The 23,045-nt window shown below is 40.3% G+C and overlaps 1 protein-coding gene and 1 pseudogene across 3 annotated transcripts; one reads left to right on the top strand and one right to left on the bottom strand.

Moving 5' to 3' along the window:
* The first annotated feature begins 3,213 nt into the window (after positions 1-3,213).
* Positions 3,214-4,722, top strand: LOC148040973 (uncharacterized; annotated as a pseudogene).
* Positions 4,723-9,015: 4,293 nt separating this feature from the next.
* Positions 9,016-12,005, bottom strand: LOC148040972 (HMG1/2-like protein). 3 transcript variants are annotated; one of them, XM_087687344.1, is made up of 6 exons: positions 11,862-12,005; positions 11,557-11,730; positions 10,816-10,876; positions 10,672-10,716; positions 10,426-10,506; positions 9,016-9,959 (listed from the first exon to the last, which is right to left on the bottom strand). In XM_087687344.1, exons 1-6 carry the CDS (start codon positions 11,891-11,893, stop codon positions 9,513-9,515), a joined length of 840 nt encoding a protein of 279 aa, XP_087543470.1. In that variant the 5' UTR covers positions 11,894-12,005; the 3' UTR covers positions 9,016-9,512. The 3 variants fall into 3 exon arrangements, with proteins under 3 accessions (XP_087543470.1, XP_087543467.1, XP_087543475.1); XM_087687341.1 differs by having other exon boundaries at positions 9,018-9,962; XM_087687349.1 differs by having other exon boundaries at positions 9,817-9,962; positions 10,386-10,506.
* Positions 12,006-23,045: the final 11,040 nt, after the last annotated feature.

Below are 23,045 nucleotides of genomic sequence, written 5' to 3'. Positions count from 1 at the left end.
CACATATCTGCTATGCCCTTCAGGTACCTCATGATACTCTTCACACGGCAGGTGTAGCTATATAACGTGCCACAACCCCAACTGCAAAAGCAATATCTGGATGGGTGGCTATCATGGCATACATAAGATTGCCAGGTGTAGCTATATAACGTGCCACAACCCCAACTGCAAAAGCAATATCTGGATGAGCTTTGTGTTGTTACGTGCCTTCTCTGGATGACTATTATTGACTATTACAATCTGATGTGGCAATGCTTAGCTGTGAGTGGACCCAACAACATTAATAAGTAGCTCATCATAAATATAGTTTTTCAAATAGCTAACTTTATTAACAATAATGGTTAGGACCATCTCAAGTATTGTCGATAAAAAAACTACACCCAAGGGTTGGTTCGATCAAACAAGGTAGATGGACATCTCATCTGAATGGCATGTCTGTGTAAAACTACTGTGAATAGAAAAGTAGGCAATTTTCATATGTATCTTCTCGGCTATAAGTTGATGGAGTCTGACGAAGGGTAGATAATTTATGTTTTGGATGGAAGATGATGTCATCTGACATCGCTTGTCCACCACCTCAAGACTATCTCGCACGGGTATTCAATGAAGGGGAGAGTTGGGATCCACGGTTGAAAAGGCACCACGTGTATCGAAGAGATCTGGGACGTTGAAACGGACATTTGTGCATTTTATCGGCGCGGCCAAAGTAAACTAGGCCAAAATAGTAAACTAGACCCGAAAAGTAAACTAGGCCAGAAAATTGGGTGTTCCTTTTCGTTTTTCGAGATGGATCGTGGAATGGGTTACATTAAGGGCTATTGATGCAATTTGGCTTTATTTAGCCTACTAGTCTATTGGTTTGATATGTGCTACACTTTTAGTCCTTAAAAAATTCGGGTCCAAAAGTAAACTAGGAACAAAATAGTAAACTAGGACAGATGTCTATGGGATAGTTTCGGGCAAAAGGGCTCGCAGAACGGTTTCATTCGAGTTTCTGCAAATCTGGACGAGCTGGGAGGTTGAATACAAAGCAATAAGGTGAGCCTAAATGATTTATAATTTATACACTTATTGAAGAAAGATTGAGATGCACAAGTTCTTATAGCATGGTATTTTGTGATTTTGCTACTGGTTTGGATTGATGGGAGATGCTTGCTCATTGCAATGTACTTGTTTGGATTGATGGGAGATGCTTGCTTATTGCAATGCACTTGTTTCATTTCTACTTTGCTAGATGATGGACCATAATGGAGGAATTGTTAGTGACTTTGAATTCGAAGAATACTCGGAACATGATAAAAGCAATCCATCGAGCGATGATCAGGATGTTGCAGAGATTTTACAATGCGGTGGTCAAAGGCCCAATGTAGCAACCCATGGTTCATTGAGCCCATTTCTCTATGTGTCACCTAAATATTTCACATTTGACAGGGAAAGCTACAAGCTCATGGAGCTTGATATTCATGGTATCATGGCAATAACAGTAGAGACTTTGAAAGCACATGATACAAGAGGCTTGCTTGATTTGAAAAGGTGGAGACGAATGAGGGATGACATGTGCTTGGTGCAAAATAAGGATGGTAGCAATCAATTATGCTTGAAATTATCACCTTTTACAAAGATTGCTTACATCGAAGGTTGGGAAGATATTGTTCAAACGATTCATCGTCATGGCCCAGATGGACATCATCAACATGTTACTGCCACAATCGATGCAATCAAGCTAGAATGGTGCATTGACATGAGAAAGCATGGTATTCCTATTTCTTATGTGCACGAGATAGTGAATGCATGCGATTGTAAAAATGACAACAAGAAAATCACCTATGGTACCTCTCGTCTTTTGCCTCGTGCTAAGAAGGACAACAAAATACAACCATGCAAAACAACTTTGACAAATAGGACCCATGTGGAGGAGAGTTTGATTGATATAATCATCAAGCACAAAGTCAGATTGTTTTACTCCACACCTCAAAGAACAATGCCATGCTCAAGACAGTTGTTGAGTATGTATGCCATCGAGGTGGAAGGACTGAACGAAAGGGAGATAATATCCGAAGATTGAGGAAATCGAAAAAGTGTGGATGTCCATTCAAGGTACATGTAGAGTACATTGATGGTGTGGATGAAGTGACCATTTTATTATGGGCAACTCAGGATGGGCATATTCCTGGTACACGTGCGGACCTATATCACTTACCTGTGCTTCCGAGAGTCATTCAATGTTGCATAGATGACTTCTTTGATGTGGGCATATGTCGTCATGTCGCAAAGATGTCGGTTTCCAAGGAAAATTTTCATATACAAAACTCTACACTGCTGGATTGGGTAACCTTTCGATTTTTCATGATCCCGAAGGAAGTTCAAATGTTGTCACATCAAATGTGCAACCAAGGTGAATTGCAAATAGCATATTTGTCTACAAATGTTTCTATGTATGTGAATCATACATTAATGGTCACAACCTTTTTTTGTGAATAGGAAAGCTCTCGAGTGATGATTGGACGGCAATGTATGCGGAGGCTCTAAAATTGAGGGCACAAAACAAGGTTTATGTATACAATTTAGGGTTATCATAAACACTTTGTATGCAAGAAAGATTATTATCACAAATATCCAATGTCCTCACTATAAGATACTTGCATACGCATTTGTGCAGGTGTTGTATGTACAACCTTATACTCCAAACGTATCAGATGAAAAGGATAGGCCATTCATTCTCATCATTCAAGATAAATGGATGTTAAAAATGGCAGTTCGCTTCTCCCCAAATAATGCATGGGCGCTTGATAGCACTTTCAAAACTAATATATTTGGCCTTCCATTGTATGCCACAGTTTTACCAAACCAACATTGTAATGGGATTCCTATTTGGCTTATGTTATGTACAAATGACCCTGGCACAAGTCAAGAGAGACTGGCTTTGGAACTAACACTAAAGATAGTGTTCATTAGTGAAAATCCACATTGCTTCGAGAAAGATCAACAAGGATGCCAAGTGCAAACTTCTTGCCATGTTCTCTTATGTTGGTTTCATGTCAAAAAAGCATGGGTGGAGAACTTACTTCCACTGGTATGACTTTGTGATTTTAATATCATGCAAGTTTTGTTTTTGGTATGGAATTGATCTCTCTCATAATGAGGCAATGATATCTTTGTTATGGCATGCTTGTATAGGTTCCAGAAGGCATGAGAGATGTTATATATAGCTCAATGACAAGTTTGATGCATGCTTATACAGAGGTGGAATTTGATGTGAAATATCAAGGGTTATTGCAACAATTCTCCTCCCATTTGAATGTGCAATGCTACGTGTCCAATGGATGGTGTGCAAAGACTTGCATATGGCGAAGAAGATGGCCTAGGTTTGGTCATCTCTTCCAACATGGAAATGTGGATACAACAAATTTGGTTGAGAGGATGTGGCAATATGTCAAATATACTCTCTTGGATGCAAGAATAAATAGGTCCATTTTAGACTTGCTTCGTGCCCTTGTGGGGGACTCTCATACAGGGACTCGTATGGGAGGAACGTTACTTGAATTTTTCAAACAAAAGCAAGAAATAGGTAAATGTTGATCCCCACTTATTCCTCTTTTTTACTGTTCAACGACCGTGCAATTAAATTTTTCAAGTTTTCCTTTTGTAGTGGACTCGGCTCGTTTTAGTATGTATGGTACAAGCAAGAGCCACACATCTAGATTGGCTGCAGGGGAGATGATATTACAAAAGTATAAGAAAGACCAATCAACTCTTCAAGCCATGAACGAGCTTTCAATGTTATTCAAAATACAAAGCACTTCTACTCCCTCTCAATGGTACAATGTGAGTTTGCAATCCAACTACTGCGAATGCCCAGATTGGTCTTCAGAGTGCAAGCATTTATATGGCATTCGCCTTATACTGAAAGAGTACTTTCCACAGCTTCACTCCATTTTACCCATCATAGACAATGTGCATGCCTTGGAAGGTGCGCCTATAATGCAAAAGGACAATGTTATGTTGGAGTGTAATGATCCAATTGATCCATGTCAAGAGGATTGTATTGATGGGGACATAAGTACTTGCATTGCCGAATTGAATAGGATACTTAGAAAGATTGAAGATGGCCTTCCAACATGTACAAGAGAAGTGAAGGAGGCAACCCTTTGACAACTGCAAGTATCAAGAGATAATATTTTGAATCAAATGGCTCCAAAAGAAATTGACATGCCCATTAGAGGGGGCATAGGGCAAGTACAGGCAAATGTCACACAAACAAGACTAGGGCATGGAAAGAAAGCAACAGATACAAGTGCACAAGATATCAATGACACATTATGCCAACCTCACAAGCATGCACGTGTGACCGGTGCTTTGAGACGCAAGCACCAAAGAGGGAGAAGTCGTGTGCGGTTTCCAAATAGGCATCATATTTATTGCCCTCATTGCTGCAGCAAGACATTGTTGTTGGACCCTTCAGTTACATTGGCTTGCCACACATGCCATGCCTTACTTTCACTATCCCGAAGGCACACCCCTGATTGTTCTCATGCCCAACTCATTGGGAGGGTTGTGCAATTAGTCGATGATGAACACACCTTCCCATGCACAATCACCTCTTCTGCCATGGGAGCAAGTCTAGATGATGAGCAACACCTTACTTTGCCTTTTTCAAATGGCCATGTGTTGGAAAACATTACTACATCCAAATACCGATTGCTATTGATAGCTAATGTATAGCCATGACTATTATCTTACCAAAAAGACAAATTTTGTATCAATTTGATGTGCTTAATCTATTCTTGTTCCTGCTGTCTAGGCAGTTTCTTCTGATTTTGGTGATCAGATCCTATATGCAACATCTTGTTAATGATTCGTGGTTTTATGCAAATCATCTCGTTAATAGTTTGTATTCCATTGATGTAATTTGGTGTTGGTCAAACTATTGTAATTATGGTTAGGGTAGTCTCTTGTGGGAGCCAGGGGGAGCGGGAGGGAGAGAACCTGTTTAGTTACAAAAGCTGGAGAGACAGAGACAGAAACATAGAGAGGGAGGGAGAGAGAGATTAATTTGGTGCCTATTTCTTGAATATTCTTTCCAAACAATCATATAACATCAAAATTTTCAAGTGCTTGCTTCTCACATTGGTATGACAAAACAGTCCAGCACGGTCGAGAAGGCATGCCATCATGCGTACTCATATCTGACATAGCCACCTATGCACTTAGCATGTTTTAGTCTGGACTAGAATCACATTCGTACCAAGTCCCTTGATTGGATGCTGGTGTCAACCATATTAGCATTGTCAGCTTAATGAACTCAATGAACTCAGCAAAAAGGGGATAATTGAATGCTGCAGTGAACCTTACATGTGAGAGAAGATGGTAAGAAGAGAAGCAGCCATATAGAAAGAGAATGCTGCTTGACTGCTATAGCAGTCATTTGTGTTGGATTGCTCTAAGTTAACCTCAAATGGGATGGGTGGTTGTCAAACACCTTGAAAGGGACTACCACAAACTAGGAAAGACTGTAGGCTTCAAAAATACTACAATTTACTGCCATGAAAAGGAGCCACACACTTGGGAAGTGCTGAAAGCTACTATAGAAGCAAACAAGACTAGCATAGAAGACTTCTGTCACAAAAAACACAGGTCTGGAATGCAACACTCCACTCCCACAAATAGTGATAGTTCACCTTTTGGTAAGCTATGATACCATGATGGAAACAAGGATGCAAAGACCTAATAGTAAGAGCACAACATAAAGGAAAAAGCGAGGAAAACTGAAATTGAGAACTGACTGCACTGTACAAAGGGGCTGTCTATATATAGGCAAAAATGCTAAAAAACAAGTCAGAGCTGTTTGCATCTAGCCACCTGCTAGCACATGCATACATGTCTGTCATCGGCAAACAAGTATGCAGAAGCATCTTCTTGATTTGTCTCCACTAGCATTACATATCTACCATAACGTCTTCTTGATTTGTTTCCAAATCAAAGCCATGGTCAGCATATCTTGAAATCAAAGCCATGTTCAGCAAACACCATCTGCAAGCACACCTTCAAGTTGCATTTGTTGTAAGTAGTTCCATGCTTTTGTATCATTCCCTTGTTCAGTATATCCTGCAATGACTGCATTTCACAAGACCACATCTCGAACTTGCAGTCTGCCATGCTTTTGCTAGTGAGTCACATTTTAGATAGACATCCACTCTCCAACCAACCTGCATCTACCACCATCAAAATGTTCTTTTGTAAGTCCTCTCTTGGTCAGCTAACCAAGTCCAGGAAGGCCTGGAAAACAACCAAGGCGGGGTGCTGCACACCAACTGTAGGTAATAAACTGCCACATCATCCAAGTCATAGCCCTCAATAGGAATGCATAAGCGTGTAAGGTAAGCACAACTACAACATAACCAAGTGTAGGCAACCGAGCAAGGAGACATAAGTAATAAACAATGCATGGGCGGTGTCCAAATATCCTACCAAGTGCCAAAGTTATACAAGCATCCATATGTCAAAGACAACAAAAGCATAGATGAGGGATGGAAGCCCACGGTCTCATCATCGAAGCTCATCTGCAACCAAACCATAAAGCCCATAAAATCAATTTGCAATCCAAGCCAGGTGTGCCAAGATATAGCTCCCACTGGACGGGAAAGGTAAGATGCCAAGGGAGCAACTGCTACAATACATCCAAGACATCCCAAGGTCCAAGTCCAGATAGGCATAATGCCTGAGCATATCCAAGGTCCAAGTGGCACAATCCAAAAGGCATCCAGGACCCATAACTACATAGTGATGTCACACTCCAAAGTAGCTGGGCATGAATCCATCATAAGGCAACCAAGTACATAGCACCCATCCAAGACATAAGATCCTGCCATGAAGAAGGCCCATAATCAAGCAGTGACATAGGGCATAAGCTGTCAAGAATAGGCACAGGCTGCAACCAGGACGGGAAAAGCCACAAGGACTAGGCTCCAACATCAACCCAAACTGTTCATGAAGCATGATCAACCAGAGAGCATAGTCAGGAGACATAGACCGCATAAGCATCTTCGAGCTCTTCATGTAAAACTGTAAGTACATTACCACAGCCAAGGTCACAACTGCCAAGCACTATTTCAGTAAATTGCACAAGATTTTTAGACAACTCATACTATGGCTAGATGGTATGGTTTAATCCCTTAAACAGATTAAAAAACGGTATGGCATGATCATGGCATGAGTATACCATGATCACAGCATGGCCACAACAAGTACTTTATCGAGCATGATCGCATGACAAGCATGAAAGATTTCCATTACAGAACAAGCTGACTACAATACAAGCAGGAGGTTGAAAACTCTTCCATGTCGTCAACGTACTACAACTTGCAACATCATCATCACTAGACAGTCTCATAAAAAATCACTCTTTGTTGTTCATAGGTAGAGGTAACATTTAGACGTTACAAAAATCCTACTAATCAAACAAAGCTTTGATGCATACACAATGCAAAAGGGTAATCCATCCCTCCAGTTATGATTTGCTAGGAACATACCCCAGAAAGAAACTCCAATCGATGCGTGCATTCGACATGAGAAACCAGGAGCTTAAAGTCAAGCACAGAAAGAAACTCCAATCAATACGTACATTCGATGACAAACAAGAAGAAAATATTATTGATTGCATTTAGATTTGTAGCCCAAGTGGAGAGACGTACCGATTATGCAGATTGATGTATGTTTCCAAATTTGAGTCCACTCTGTGATGCGCAATATACAGCCTCAAAAATAGGTTCTATTGAAACCGATGCAACTGTAACTTGTGATGACTTGTTTCGGAACTAGAGTCCACTCTGTGATGCGCAATATACAGCCTCGAAAATAGGTTCTATTGAAACCGATGCAACTGTAACTTGTGACGACTTGATCAAGCATCCAAGTATGACCAACAGCTGATTATCGCTCCATTCACAAGACTTGATGCAACCCAGCAGTCCATGTGTTGGTAACTGACGATGAGGCTATTGAGGGGAAGGGAATGACAATCTGTAAGGAATGCCCTATGGGAGGAAGAATGGCACAAGCAAGGATTACAGGATTAGAGGAAGAATGACAATCTGTAAGGAATGCCCTGTGGGAGGAAGAACGGCACAAGTAGGAAGGACGATTGTGGGCTGAAGCGTTGAAATCGTCAGTGGGCAGTTCGAGGAGTTATTCGTCAAATTCGTCAACGCCCGATTTTTTGGCCTAGTTTACTTTTCGGGCCTAGTTTACTGTTTTGGCCTAGTTTACTTTGGCCGCACCAATAAAGTGCACAGACGTCCGTTTCAATGCCCTAGATCTCTTTGATACGCGTGGTGCCTTTTCAATCGTGGATCCCAACTCTCCCCTTCATTGAATACCCATGCGAGATAGTCTTGAGGTGTCCACCATGTTGGGTTTGGACGTGCAAAGCATGTGATAGACACACTTACAAAGACATTTATGATCCCATCACATCGTATTGACTCTCACCACGTCAAAATAAGACAGACATGCATCTTTTTTTTAAACATAGTTGTTTGCGTAGTCTAAATCCACCCTAACTAACTTGCACTTTGCAAGTTTTATTTTCTTTTTCTTTGCCTAGTTCTCTTATGTGTAAATCGGCACGAGATATATATATATATATATATATACCAATCTAAGGTGATGCTCCATCATGCATACATATGCATTCTTGTTTATTAATGATCTAAGGTATCAAACTTTAATAACTTTATTTTGTTTCGAATTCTTTACACGTGCAAAGGTTAGATCTTAAATTTTCTAACTTTATGTTCTCCAAATTTTTACTCTACATAATAATTAGAGACACCTAAGAATAAGTCTTACTTTATAAGGGCTCTAAGGGAGACTCTATATGCCTGAAAACATGGTGTGCAACCTCCTTGTTCAATCTGAATTTTAAGCACATTATTGGAGATTCCTAGTCACATATTTTGGTATTTTGAAGTAACCTTAGCACATTATTGGAGATTCCTAGTCACATATTTTGGTATTTTGAAGTAAAGGTTACCACAATTATTTTTAAATGTGCTTTTCCATACAACTTTTAAAAGTTATCAAAAGGCCAAATGAACCTTTCATGTGCTTCTTATATAATGCTATAGAAGATGTTTGATTTCATGATGCTCTGGATAATCCTTAAAAGAGCTGGGAATCAGCTGGCAACTAGTAAAGATTGTTTTCTTCCTTGGTTGCACAATCCTTTCAATATTGAGCAGTGAGCACTCTTGAGTGTTCTTTTTGCAATCATTGATATGCGTATCTCTGTCCGTTGCCGTTTTCCTTATTACCTCAACATTTTTAAGTCAACAGAGTATGTAACTTTCATGATGAACATGTTTGCATTTTCAAAGGTTAATTGAAAAAGTTTTTAACTGGCTAGATTTATAGGTTATGGAGCGCAGAATGTTCCTTTCCAAGTCTGGTTGTGTGCTGCATCAGGATGACTGTGAGGAAAAGCCTGTGAGAGGAGGGAAGTGTAATATTTTTAGTTAAAACATGGACGGGTAGTCGGCGGCATGAGGGTCTTGGGATTCAGCCTCATAGTCCATAGCAGGGCTGTGGGAAGAAGCTGAATGGTGGGGAGAGGGAGATCTGTGGCTGCTGTGGTGGGGGCTATGGTGGTGGTGATCATGGGGGGGGGACCCGTGGCTGCTGTGTGGGCTATGGTGGTGGTGGTGGTGGTGTTGATCGTGATCATGGGCATGGTGGTGAGGGGATGATGATGGGCTGTGGCCCGTCGACGGAGACGGGCTGCGAGACCTGCTACTGCTGCGCTGCGATGCCGTTGGGCTCCTGCTGGGGCTGCGCGAGGGGCTCCCACTGGGGCTGCGCGAGGGGCTTCCAAGGTGCACTACCAGAGACGCCGAGGGGCTGTCGCTGCGGCTGCGCGCAGAGCTCCCAATGTGCTCATGATGCTTCGGAGAACCTCCTCCACTCTTCTGCCACAACCCAATACCTCAAATTAGGATTCATAAGAAACTTACCCCATGGCATTTCTACAATCAACACCAATCATGAGGAGAGATTTCGTACTTGCATACAGAGTGCACATGCATTGAGGGTTTATCATTATGATTTCTATGTGTGCGTAATGACAAATGGGAAAGAATGGGAGTTTTGAGAATCTCTGCATGCCGAGAGGACACGTAGATTAGAGTTCATAGAACTGATTGATGGAATTGTGGGGGGCACATGTGGCATATAGAGCTGCTGCATTAACACCTGAAATAACGCTGATGGAGCTAGCTAATGGTATTTATACATCCATATGAGCACGTGTGGGACTAAACTAGAAGTTATAAGAAATCACATTTGCATACAGAAGTGATGTTTTCAATTCGAATGTCACTAAGCCAAATTACCACAGATATGTGACCAACTCCCTTCATGCATGATCCTAACCTTTGAGTGGTTGTAGGCAGCCATAGCCCTGTCATAGCCTTCCTTAAGTGTTTTATATCTTGCCGCATAAGGAGCTTTCTCCTGAGGCAAAACACACAAGAAATGAATAAGATGCTCCTGTCTTATCAGAAGCAGCAATTGACTATATTCCATTGAGCAGTCTCTCTTAAAGTTTATGTTCTTATGCAATTCACTATATTCCATTGAGCAGCATCTAAAGTTTATGTCCTTATGAAATTCCCAAACCTGTTCGTTCATAGATCTCCATCTAGCACCTCCAGCAGCAGACACCTGAGAATAGCAAGAAAAGAAAAGAGTTGCTAAAGTGGTGTACTACTCAAGGATGGTTTCTTAGTAAAGAACGGCCAGGGGATAAAAATGAAGACTTACTGCTGTTACTGTACCCTTAGCAGTAGGGTTATCTTGTTTGAAGGCCTCTCTAAAGTCTTCCCTGCAGTCAGAGAAGGGGAAACAACAACAAAGAAAGGAAACAGGAAGGGGCCAATACACAAAACACACAAGGGCTCAGTACAAGCATGGAAGAAGGCAATGAGGCTTTTCAGATGCTGGCGTGCTTGTATGGTCGACCCATAGCTGGGTTGTATCATGTGTGTAATCAGGAGAGAGCTGGGAAAAAAATAGCTGATGCAAGATATGGCACTGTGGCTATGTTCAACAGGACGAAGGATTGTTAGTATGGCAATGGCTACTGGCTGTTTAGAAAACCTGATTTGTTAGCATGGCCATGGCTATATGGCTTATGTAACAGGACGCAGGATATGGGAATGCAGCCATGTTAACAGGATGCAGACATGCAATTAATGGATACAGCCATGGACAACCATGCTCCGTGGGATCCCACAGAGACTGCTGATGATTGGAAGTGATGATGGCTGATGGGTGACGCAGTTGGGAGCGATCTAGATACATTACATCGCATATGGAGGTTCTGGCTCCAATGAATTGTACGAAACATCTAGAGTCAGTTCTGATACGTCTTGTTGGCCACGATTAGAATTCCAGATGCATAGCAATATAGATGGAGGATATGGCTCTAATGAATTATGAGAAACATCTACAGAGTCAGTTCTGATGGGTTTTTTTGGTAACGATTTAAGTGTTCAGCCTTACATAAACAGGAAGTAAGCAGAGAGTGGTCTTTTAGGCCTGTTGGGATCCTTCGGGCTTTTCTGGCGTTTCTGGCCTTTGGCCTTTGCCTCCTTCTTCACAGCCGGGAGGCGTGGCCTCTTCTCCTTAGGTTCCTTCTTCACAGCCGAAAGGCGTGGCTTCTTCTGCTTAGGCTCTCTGCAGGACATCAATGGCGGATTGTGAGGGCAAAAAACACAAAATGGGGCTGCATAAATGGATGCATAACAGAAATTCAGAATAAGAAAATGCAGGTTGTATCACAAGAGGACGGTTGCCTGATGTATCACCTGGGATTAGCTGGGGTCTTTGGTTTGGCCATACTCTCTCTCTCTCTCTCTCTCTCTCTCTCTCTCTCTCTCTGTGCCTGTCTGTGTGCGATAATAGGTTGCGTCTCAGCAAGAGGAAGCGAGAGTGAGAGTGAGAGAGAGACAGTCGCACCCTCTCTGCCGCTAATAGGCTGCGCCCGCCCACCAACCGGTTCGCCGCTTCACTCCTTTCAAGTTTCGCTTCTTTAGTCGTCTCTTCCCACGTACCACCTTTACTCTATGCAGCCTTAGAGCCGGGTCGCACCTGATGGTAGTGGGGGGAGTCAAACCCCCCACTACCCACATTGTCGCACCAACAAGTAGCACGGCAATGGGGTCACTTTGACCCTTGGAAGTCCCCCACAAGCACTCACCAAATTGCGGGTGTTAACTCAATGCTAGGAGCATTAAGTGTTTCCTTTGGTCGGCTTGATTGCATGCATTTAAAATCTCTCATACTACTCGATGTTGATTCGTTCATCGATCCAATTTGAATCGTTTTCCTCAAGCTAGACATGTCCTCAACCTACCTAGTGCAACCACCAGGCGAGTGGGGTATGCCACCACACCCTTCACCCTCATGGCCTGGGTGCGACTCACAGCTCTTGGCAACACCCTCCATCATCCTAAGGAAGGCTCGACCATTTGCCTCACTTGTAAGGAACCCATAAGGGGTTTCTTGGTATCTTACAATAAAAATTTAGCACATCTATTCTATATATTATCGGCACACCCCCGAAAACCTCGGTTCTCTTTCACTTATGCCCGCGCACCCCCAATCGTATCCTACATGCATGCATGTTCCAATCATCCCCCCCATACACCTCGATCGTCTACCGCACATTGCCATCACACCATATAAGTTGGTGATTCCAAGTACTCTCTCTCTCTCTCTCTCTCTCTCTCTCTCTCTCTCTCTCTCTCTCTCTCTCTCTCTCTCTCTCTCTCTCTCTCTCTCTCTCTCTCTCTCTCTCTCTCTCTCTCTCGTTGCTAGTACCCCTTCTGTCACCTAACCCTAATGACCTATGAAAGGTGCACCCACCCAACCTGTGAAAGGCACCTCCCACACTCATGAGCCACTTGTAGGGCAAGATGATGCCTTGATGCAGGTTTGATCACTACTTCTTTGTAACGGGTGGCCCACTGTCGTGGTCCTTAGTGGTGGCTCAGTGTTAGTGCCTCAATGGGAGTGTCATTTTGTTACCTAGCTCCTATATGCTATGGTGGTCCAATGGCCGTAAAGATTGTATGGTCCGATAAGTGTTGGGGATAAAGGCATCTATGCCTAGCCGCTCGTGTATTAATTACACTAACAATACCCACATAAAGTATTAGTTACCCGCACATCTATATACTACAGGTGGCGGACACCCATCACTATCACTTTACTCTTTATTCTTTCAGTGACATTTAAATAAAGAGAAGGCCGATCACACATTGTGACTGTTGGAGTTCCCACATATTGTCTCTCTCTCTCTTGTTGCTCCTGCTCCTTCCACCAAAGCTCTTGCTTTCGCTCTGTGCTTCCAATTCAGGGCTCACTCCCTTCAATTGTTCTTAGAGCCAAATTGTGAAGCTCAACCCACTCAGGTCACATTTGAATACCTACAGCAAAGATTTCATGGTAGCCATGACTTCAATCCAATACAGTATGTGTTTACCCTCCCACTCTCGGACTTGTTTGGCATTGCTTCAGGTCATTGTTGAGGCTACTTTGAAGCCTTCTTGAGCATCCTTGTGATCATCAAGCATAGCAGCAACTCAACGTATTCCCAAGTTGTTGGCGTCGGATCATTGGATAGCACAAGAGCATTCTTCAATTACTTTGGTTGACATTTGGGCTGCTTGAACTCTTTGTCTTCAATCCAAGGCTTGTTTAGAGTCCACATTGGCACTCGCTTATGCCCTCCCTACTCTTCAACATATGCCATGACTTGCTTTAGTCAACATGAGCTAACACATTTGTGCTACTATTCAACTAATCCTCCTGATTATCGCTTGCAGCTCCCGCTCATTACTTATAGCTTGTGAAAGCTTCTAGCATTGGTGAGTACTCTTGGGCATTGAGTATTCGGCTTCCAACATTGCATTAACTTTGAGCTCCTGCATTTCAGTTCATTGTTGTATATAGTAGTTATCTTGTTGAAACCTATCAGGGGCATTATCTTTCTCCGTGTTTGGAGCTCATATAATGATGCCATTGCTACCCATACATATAGTAGTTACCTTGTTGAAACCTATCAGGGGCAGTATCTTTCTTCGTGTTTGGAGCTCATATAATGATGTCATTGCTACCCATACACACTTGCCTTAATGATAATGATAGGATGTTATGGTAATGTTTTGACATGCTTTTGGAACTGATCTGAGCCCACATTTGGCTCTGTCTTACAGAGATATCACTGCTACAAACAAGGCAACATGATGGTTTCACAAGGATAGCCATTAATTCATGTCACGAGCTTCATTGATGCTTATTGTGGACATGGCTATGATGTTGGATGTTATGACAAGGCTTGGACATACTTTAAGCTTCATGTTGGGCTAACATATGTCAGTTTATGTAGAGATTTCTACTGCTAGTCATTGCTTCCAGCCTATCACTTACTTGGGTAGCTCTATGTATTGAAGCACTGATGCCATTTGGGGATAACATTGGATGCCATTGATGCCACATGTTTGACTATGCTATGGCAAAGTTTTGAGCATCATATTTGGGCTACATTTGTACTTTTGGGGCCAGAATACATTGCCTTGGATGCCATGGGGGCTGTCACACTTACTATGTGGGTTATGTTTTAATGCTACATTTCTTACACCTACGAGCTTGAGGTTACCCTAAGGTCTATGCTCCTATCACATGCTACATGATCTTGGATGTATGGATGCCTTCCCCGTGATGTTTTGAGCTTTGTTTGATCATTTGGAATTTGACTTTTTATTCTCATGGGAGCCGCTTCATTGACTTTGATGTTACATGGAACTTGTGGTTATGTAGTTGAGCTTGATTTTGACACAGTGGGATATTCGCTTTATGTACATGCTCTCTTTACATGCTATATGTCTATAGTTTATGCCTTGAGGGTTGACCTAAGTTTACACTTATCTTGGACTAGCATCGATCTCTATTAGGTCATTCTCAGTTATGCATATACGTGTATTGGCTCTTTATTTGAGATTTTGCTATGTCATATGTGCTTTTGGTTGGTCTCTTTCATTGCCCTAAGACTTGTTAGATGCATGACCATTATGCCAGTTGATGTATTCTATACTAACAGATTGCAATCGACAGCATTGGGTGCTTGTCCTATATATGCTGGTTGCCAAAGTTTGTCACATACCCCGCATGGTGCAATATATCACCTAGCAGTTGTAGTTTATGTTTTGTCAATGATAGTCTTGATTTGGCTTGGTTTTCTTTCTATTGTACCTCATTTGCAACAAGCTGTAATTGCAGCTTTTGACAAATTTCATGAGGGCAGTCACTTCCATTTGACAGTTCTTTGCATTGACTTGTCTATGACAAGCAAACCCTCGCTTCTCTAATGCACTAGTATAGCTGAAGCAACTTATGGACCTTTGCATGAAGCCACACTTCCATGTCAACCCACTTAAATGAGTTTCATTCTATTCTCAGCCATTTTTCTTCGCAGGGAATTGAATTCAAGGGCAATCTCCCCTTTGTTCCTCTTGGTTACGTAGTCTGAATTATGGGATACATTTTCTACTACCATGTGTATAAACATGCTTACTGATGGGCTATTGCATTCCTAGCATCATTTTTTATTGAATTGGCCTTCTAAATCTATTTTTATCTCTGGATCAGGTAGCTACTTTTTAACTTAAAGTTACACCTCTTTAAATGGCCATCTAGCAAATTCTGATTGATGAATTGACACTTCCAATGTGTTTTGGACCATCTACTTTGGCTTAGAAAACTTTGATACCTCTTCATTTTTACTACATATGCTTTATTTTTGGCTTCAATTTTGGCTTCTAGTTGCACCTCGCAATGTACACTTCATTCACTCTACAATATAATTAGAAACCTTGTTTGTCTTTACATAAGGTTTTCTTGGAAGCTAAGACCAGTGTAATCTTGAATGAAGAGGTGAACATAAAGAATGTCGGTGCTTCCTGCACATCTCATGCTTTGGCAATTAGAGGTAATAATGGTAGACGCAATAATGACCGTTGTGGGAGAGACTCTTAGCAGTCTCGTTCTCAGTCACGTGGACAGTCTTGCAATAAGCCCCATGGATATAAGTCCTCCTTGACTTGTCAATATTGTGGGAAAGTAGGGCATATTCGGTCATAGTGCCATCAAATACATGAGAACAAGCACAAGGAACAAAGCAAAGGTAAAGTACAGGACAAAAATGATGATAGCAGCATTGTCCTTAACAAGTCAGGCATTAAAACTGAAGAGATTAATGTCATGCATACTGATTCTGATGATGATTTCATACTTACAGCTTATTCTCTTGATACTTCACAGCTAACTAATGCTTTGTCAAGGTATAATTAGTGTTGGTTGATAGATTTAGGGGCTTTCTTTCATGTGACCCCTCATAGAGAGTAGCTCTACTCCTATCGCAGTTTGACTAGGTCTGTCCATTTGGATAATGATGTGGCACTAGAGATAGTTGGTATTGGTGATGTCCACTTGTATTTTGGTCCACATTGCATGTTTACTCTTTATAATATACATCATGTACCAGCTCTCACAAAGAGCCTTATCTTTACTAGCACTTTGGATGATGCAGGTTATGTAGTTTCTTTTGATGATTCCTCGTAAAAGATTACCCATGGGAATCTTATCATTGCACATAGTGCTAAGTCCAATACTCTCTACCCCTTTCTTATATCTAGGTCAATTGACCATGTTTTGGAAATGGATGCAATTTCACATGTATCTCTTTGGCATCATCACCTTTGTCATATATCCTTGATAGGGATGAAAATGTTTTACCCGTTTGCAGTATCCTCCTCCCCTTGACTATAAGTGCTTTGAATCTTATGATCATTATTTATATGGCAAGTAGATATGTAATGTGCATAAAATGTTTAGTATGACACACATGGCTAAGCCATTGGCTCTTGTTCATTTGGATGTATATGGTCCCATGCCCTACAAATCATTAGGTGGCACAATATATTCCATTACCTTTATTGATGACTATACGCATAAGGTCTAGGTATATCCTATTATGCAGAAATCAGAAGTCTTGGCTATGTTTCAGTATTGGCTTGATTTGGGTGGTTGAGAATCAATCTGGGTATAGACTAAAATGCCTAAGGTCAGATAATGGAGGTGAGTATGTCTCTAAAGCCTTTGAGCAGTTTTGTGACAAGAGGGGTATTAAGCGTTAGCTGAGTGCTCCATGTGCCCCACCCCAAAATGGTATGGCTGAGTGCATGAATAGAACAATCCAAGAGTGAGTTTGCAATATGCTTAGCTAGGCAAGCTTACCACGGTATTTTTGGATTGAGGCAATTACTACTGCCATACACTTGATAAATTGGTCCCCATGTATTGCTCTTGACTATCAAGTTGTAAAGGAGGTATGGTCTAAAAAACCTCCCTCATACGCTCATTTATGTATCTTTGGTTATGAGGCTTTCTTTCACATTCCCAATAAGGACAAGCGTAATAAGCTCGATCCTAAGTCTAGGAAATACATCTTTCTTGGTTATGGAGCTTCGATGAGATGGGCTATTGCCTCTAGGATCCGCATGCTCAGAAGGTTATCCACAACCATGATGTTGTTTTCCATGGAAGAAAATGTTTAAGCAACCTGAGCACGTTGTTGAAGCATGCAAAGATGATATTTTAGGAGGAGCCTCCTACTACTGTATAGCCAACTAAACATCCTGTAGTAGCGGGTTGATGCTCTAGTGGCCCAAATCCCTGATGCTCCATAGAATGTTCAGGTCCCCCCAACCTGTTTTAAGGTAATCTACTAGAGATAGAAGACAATCCACACAAGTTGCACCCTGTATGGATTATGTTATGGTGACAGATATTGGTGAATCTCTTACTTATGATGAGGCCATGTGTAGAGGTGGTAGTCACTCTTGGGAGAGGGCCATGTAGTTAGAGTATGACTCATTGCAAAAAAATCATACGTGGGATTTGTTTCCTTTGTCTAGTAGCAAGTGTGCTTTGCTATGCAAGTGGATGTACAAGTTGAAAGTACCCCTGGATGCCCCAAGCTAGGATACAAGGCCAGATTGGTTGCTAAGGGTTTCAAGCAAGAGCATGGTGTGGACTTTGATGAAGTCTTTTCTCCTATTGTGAAGATGACTACCCTACATTTGGTACTGGCTTTGGTTTCTCAACTTCACTTGGATCTTTATCAGATGGATGTCAAGATGGCTTTTCTTTGAGGACTTGCATAATGAGATTTACATGGAGTAACCTAAGGGCTTTACAAAACTTGGCAGGGACCACATAGTATGCAGATTGAGAAAGAGCATTTATGGTCTTAAGCAAGCACATAGGGAACAATACCATATGTTTGATGCTTTTATACATTCATAGGGATATTTCCACAATGATATGGATCCGTGTTTATACACAAATAAGGCTTGTGATGGCAGTCTTATGATTTTGATCCTCTATGTGGATGATATATTGATTGCTCAGAGTGCTCATGTGATGAGTTGGATGCCTTGAAAGATTAGCTCAAGAATAGCTTTGAGATGAAGGACATGGGATACACATTACGCACAATCACTCTAAGGGGCTCCTTTACTTGTCACAAAAGGAGTACATCCAAAAGGTCATTCAACGATTTCTTCTATAGGATGTTAAACCTATTGGCTATCCTTTACCTTCTCATGTGAAGGTTAGTCAAGCCGATTATCTATAGTCTGACGAGTAGAAGGACGAGATGGCTAAGATCCCTTATGCATCCACAGTGGGCAATCTTATGTATGCCATGGTAGCTACTTGCCCTGACATAGCATTTGCAATGGGAGTTGCAACACACTATATTACTACACTTTGTTGATGGCATTGGGATGCCATCAAAGATATGATGAGGTACCTGAAGAGTACAATAGCTATGTGCATCTATTATGGTGGCTAGGACACACAAGAGTCATGGGATACACAAACTCCAATTATGCAGGAGATGTAAATAGTAGAAGTCCACCTATGGCTATGTCTTCACCTTTATTGGAGGTGTTGTTTCTTGGATGTCTAGGATTCAGAAATGCACGATCTAGGGTTCAGAAATGCACGACCCTCTCTACTACAAAGGTGGAGTATGTTGCAGCCACCACTGAGGCTTGCAAAGGAGGATCTCTAGTTGGGCCATGGTAGACCTTGGCATTATTGATGTGGTCCCTACACTACATTTGGATTCTATGAGTGCTATTTAGTTGGCCAAGAATCTGGTCTTCCATGATGTGAAGATGAAGCACATTGAGGTGTGTTACCACTTTATTCAAGAGGTCATTGAGGACAAGTCCATTACGCTTCTTAAGATCTTGTCAAGATCTCAATTGACCAAAATCTTGCAGGTCTGCTCACTAGAAGTCTCTCAACAAAGCGTTTTGCCTTCCTTAGGAAGTTGATGGATGTTGGATGAGATGATGTCTTCCCTCATCATGTTGTACTTATGTATATTTGTGCTTTGTCACTTTTTTCTTATTCTCTCCTCACTAGGGGCACATTCGCCTTTAAGTGGGAGGTTGTTGGGGGTAAAGGCGCCTATGCCTAGCTGCCCATGTATTAGTTACACCGACAGTACCCGCACTATGTATTAGTTACCTGCACGCCTATACATCATAGGTGGTGGGCACCCATCATTGTTACTTTATTCTTTATTTTTTCAGTGACATTTGAATAAAGGGAAGGCTAGTCACACATTGTGACTATTGGAGTTCCCACATCTCGTGTCTCTCTGTCTCTCTCTCTCTTGCTCTTGCTCATTCCACCATAGCTTTTGCTTTTGCTCCGTGTTTTTACACTTTAGGGCTCACTCCCTTCAACAAGCTCATACAATTACCTCCGCGACAACACAAGTAGCTTGGGAGGCAACATATATCTTTCAATGTGCATGTCCAAGTATACCCAGTTTTAATTCCGATTAGTAGTCATGAGGAGGGCTACTATTTATGCAACTGTTATTATTATTATTATTAACATAACTATTAGTTATTAATAACTAATTATTAGTATTGATAGTTAGTTCTGTATTATTAGTTAATATTCAATGTATTATATATTACATATCCACGTATATGTAATATGTGTATATTCAATATTTCCATTCTACAACTCTCATTCATCTTCGATTAGCCATTAGTGCACATAGATAAGTTGTTTATTTCTATAGATCCATATATATTACAAGTCTTTAACATATAGAGAAAGAATTGTGTTGTCACCATACACAATGTTATCATGTATTTATAGTGCCACTAGATCAAATTTGTTTATGAATTATATCAACTATTTGCATAAGTTTATTAATCAACCCTTTCCATGCTTATTGCATAAGTTGATTGCAAGGATATTGTTATTGAAAAAGAGCAAAGTAGAAATATGTTTTTTAACAAGCAAGGTCTTATGATGTGTGGAACTCTATCCATGGACTCCTTGGTGCGATAGCTTGGGTAGTTTGGGAAGGGAGGAAGGGGGAGGGCTTCCCTCCCCCCACTTACATCTGGCACAACTCGACTCTTATAATGTATATGTTTTTTAAGAGCTCTTTCTCTCTCTCTCATGCCACAGATATATACTTGATGTGGTATATTAATACTATTTATTTTGTTATTGTTTTTGTATGTTTTTATTTATTTACTTTAACCAAATATTACAAACCTAATCTTCTATTTTATAAATTTGTTAAAAATAATGTCTATGTTGATGTTGACATTAATAATAATAAATAGTTCTTTATACTTATTTTTAAATGTTACTTTATCTTTTAGTATTTTCCTTTCTTTTGTGGATGATACAATGTTATTATTGTTTATGTTATTAAGTAACCTATCCTTCAATAATGCTAGTAATGTATATGTTCTCTCTCTCTCTCTCTCTCTCTCTCTCTCTCTCTCTCTCTCTCTCTCTCTCTCTCTCTCTCTCTCTCTCTCTCTCTCTCTCTCTCTCTCTCTCTCTCAAAATTTATAAATATAAAAAAGACAATGTGTTATGTTAGTAATATTTATTTATGTTATTTTTTGTTTTAATAAAATACTTTTATACTCTCTAACCTTAGATTGGTGATTTTTTTAAATGCAATTACTACTTGTTTGCTTTTGTGTCCATTCATTAGCTCGATCTTTGTAGTAGGTGCTTTTCCATCCCTATTTTGATATAAATTAAATGTGATTTTAGAACTTATTTTTCATTTATTAGTTTGTAAGTTATTCGCCAATGTTTAATATTATTCTTCAATTTTTAATTCAATTAATATAATTAGTTGAGTTATGTTTAATATCAGCATTGGCGGTGGATTTAACTTGACTTGATGAGTTTGGTTATTGTTAATGTTAATGTTTTAGTTTGTATGTTTATTATTGTTTTACATTTTTCTTTTTGAAGGTTAGTTTGATAGTTTACTTATATATGCCCTATTTTTATCTCTCATGTTTTCCTCTCTCTCTCTCTCATGTGTTTTGATTATTATCCTTTTTTTCAATTATAATAATTGTTATATTTCTATTGTGTTAAATTTTCACCATATATACCTAACTTTTCTTCAATCTTTTATTTTTTCATATGTTATTATTATCTTTGATTTATGTCTTATTGTATGTTTAGTTGTCATTTTATGTCTTATTGATGTGTTATGATTATGTGCTTTTTCTCATGTTCTATGTTCTAATGCATGGTCTTATACAAAAGTAAGAAACACATCTAAGTTTTATATTGTTATTTAGATGGAGCTTAAAAAGTCAAATATAAGTTCTCAATTTAAAGATGCAACATGAGGCACACTCAGTTATTCTCTTAATGTGTATGTGAATGTATACATGATGTAAAGGCTTCTTGATGTTGCATGTAAAAAGCATGACGTTGCATATATTTATTAAAACAGATGTTATGCTTCTATGCAAAGATTTGGCTGTTACTAACACTAATGCCAAGCATTGACCTAACATTGGTGTGAGCTGCCATAGGACACATAGTGCTTTGACTATTAATGACACCAGTGCAAAACATTGAGCAAAACGTGGTTCTTCAAAATTTGTTGTGAAGCACCAAACTTAAAGCTAGCATGTAGTGCCAACCCTAGCACGAAGCACTAGGAGGAAACTAAGCATGAAGTGACTAGTTCTTTATTTAAGAAACACCATCCATCATCCAATTTCATGACCAACTAAATTGAGTTTGCATTAGGGTTTCTTTTGATGGATTTTGGTGATTTAGCACTGTCTAAAGTTTCATTGGGGTTTTTTTTAATAGTATCCAATGTATTAGCAATGTTTTAGAGTAGACAATAGACATTTGTGTTGATGGTATGTTAGAAATTGAATTGAATCCCCCCAAGATGAACTAGTGGATTTCTAGCCTTATTCCTATGGGGCACTATGAAAGTGAAGTCAATATAATAGGACAACTTGGTGGATTTCTAGCCCTACTCCTATGGGATTCTAGGAGGGCACCAAATAAACTACCATAAATTGGCATTACATTAAGAAATGATTGGTCTTATGCTAAGACAATAATATCTCTATGGCATGCATTTAGCTTCTAGTCTCTAATCTGCAACTTGTGTGACTCTTCTATGTTGCTTTAACTCTACAAACTACAATCACATATTGTCACCCAATTGGGATAAAGCTCATTGGTGAAAGGGCAAAAGAAATAGTCTTACATAAATGCATACACAATAAGTGTGTCTCAATAGCTGAGTGCCATATGTGATGAATGGTAATGGTAGAGAGATCACACAATTCTCTTCAAACCAAGGTTCGAACCCTCATTGCAAAGGTTCATGTGACTTGCGTAGTTTAATGTCTAGTACTTAAAATATTACTAGCAAACTTGAGCCTTCCTTATTGGATCCCAACAAAATCCATTAATTGAGAGTAGGCTCCTTCCCTAAGCTTAGTAGGTGGCGCACTAATATAGTCACATGTTGCAACCTTTTTGTTGACTATGAGGAGGAGACAAGCACGAACTTTCATGATTAGAAAATGAACACC

The sequence above is a fragment of the Lygodium microphyllum genome, chromosome 1 (assembly GCF_053477565.2).
Source record: "Lygodium microphyllum isolate KBCC chromosome 1, Lygodium_microphyllum_v1.1.10, whole genome shotgun sequence".
Lineage (NCBI taxonomy): Eukaryota > Viridiplantae > Streptophyta > Polypodiopsida > Schizaeales > Lygodiaceae > Lygodium > Lygodium microphyllum.
Note: the sequence above shows the minus strand (reverse complement) of the source record. Positions and strands in the feature narration are given on the sequence as shown.

Coding starts and splice junctions, on each gene's coding strand:
- LOC148040972 (XM_087687341.1), bottom strand. CDS start 11,893: ATGGCCAAACCAAAGACCCCAGCTAATCCCAG. Junction 11,731..11,861: donor AAGACCCCAGCTAATCCCAG/GTGATACATCAG, acceptor GATGTCCTGCAG/AGAGCCTAAGCAGAAGAAGC. Junction 10,877..11,556: donor TCTGCTTACTTCCTGTTTAT/GTAAGGCTGAAC, acceptor CTCTGACTGCAG/GGAAGACTTTAGAGAGGCCT.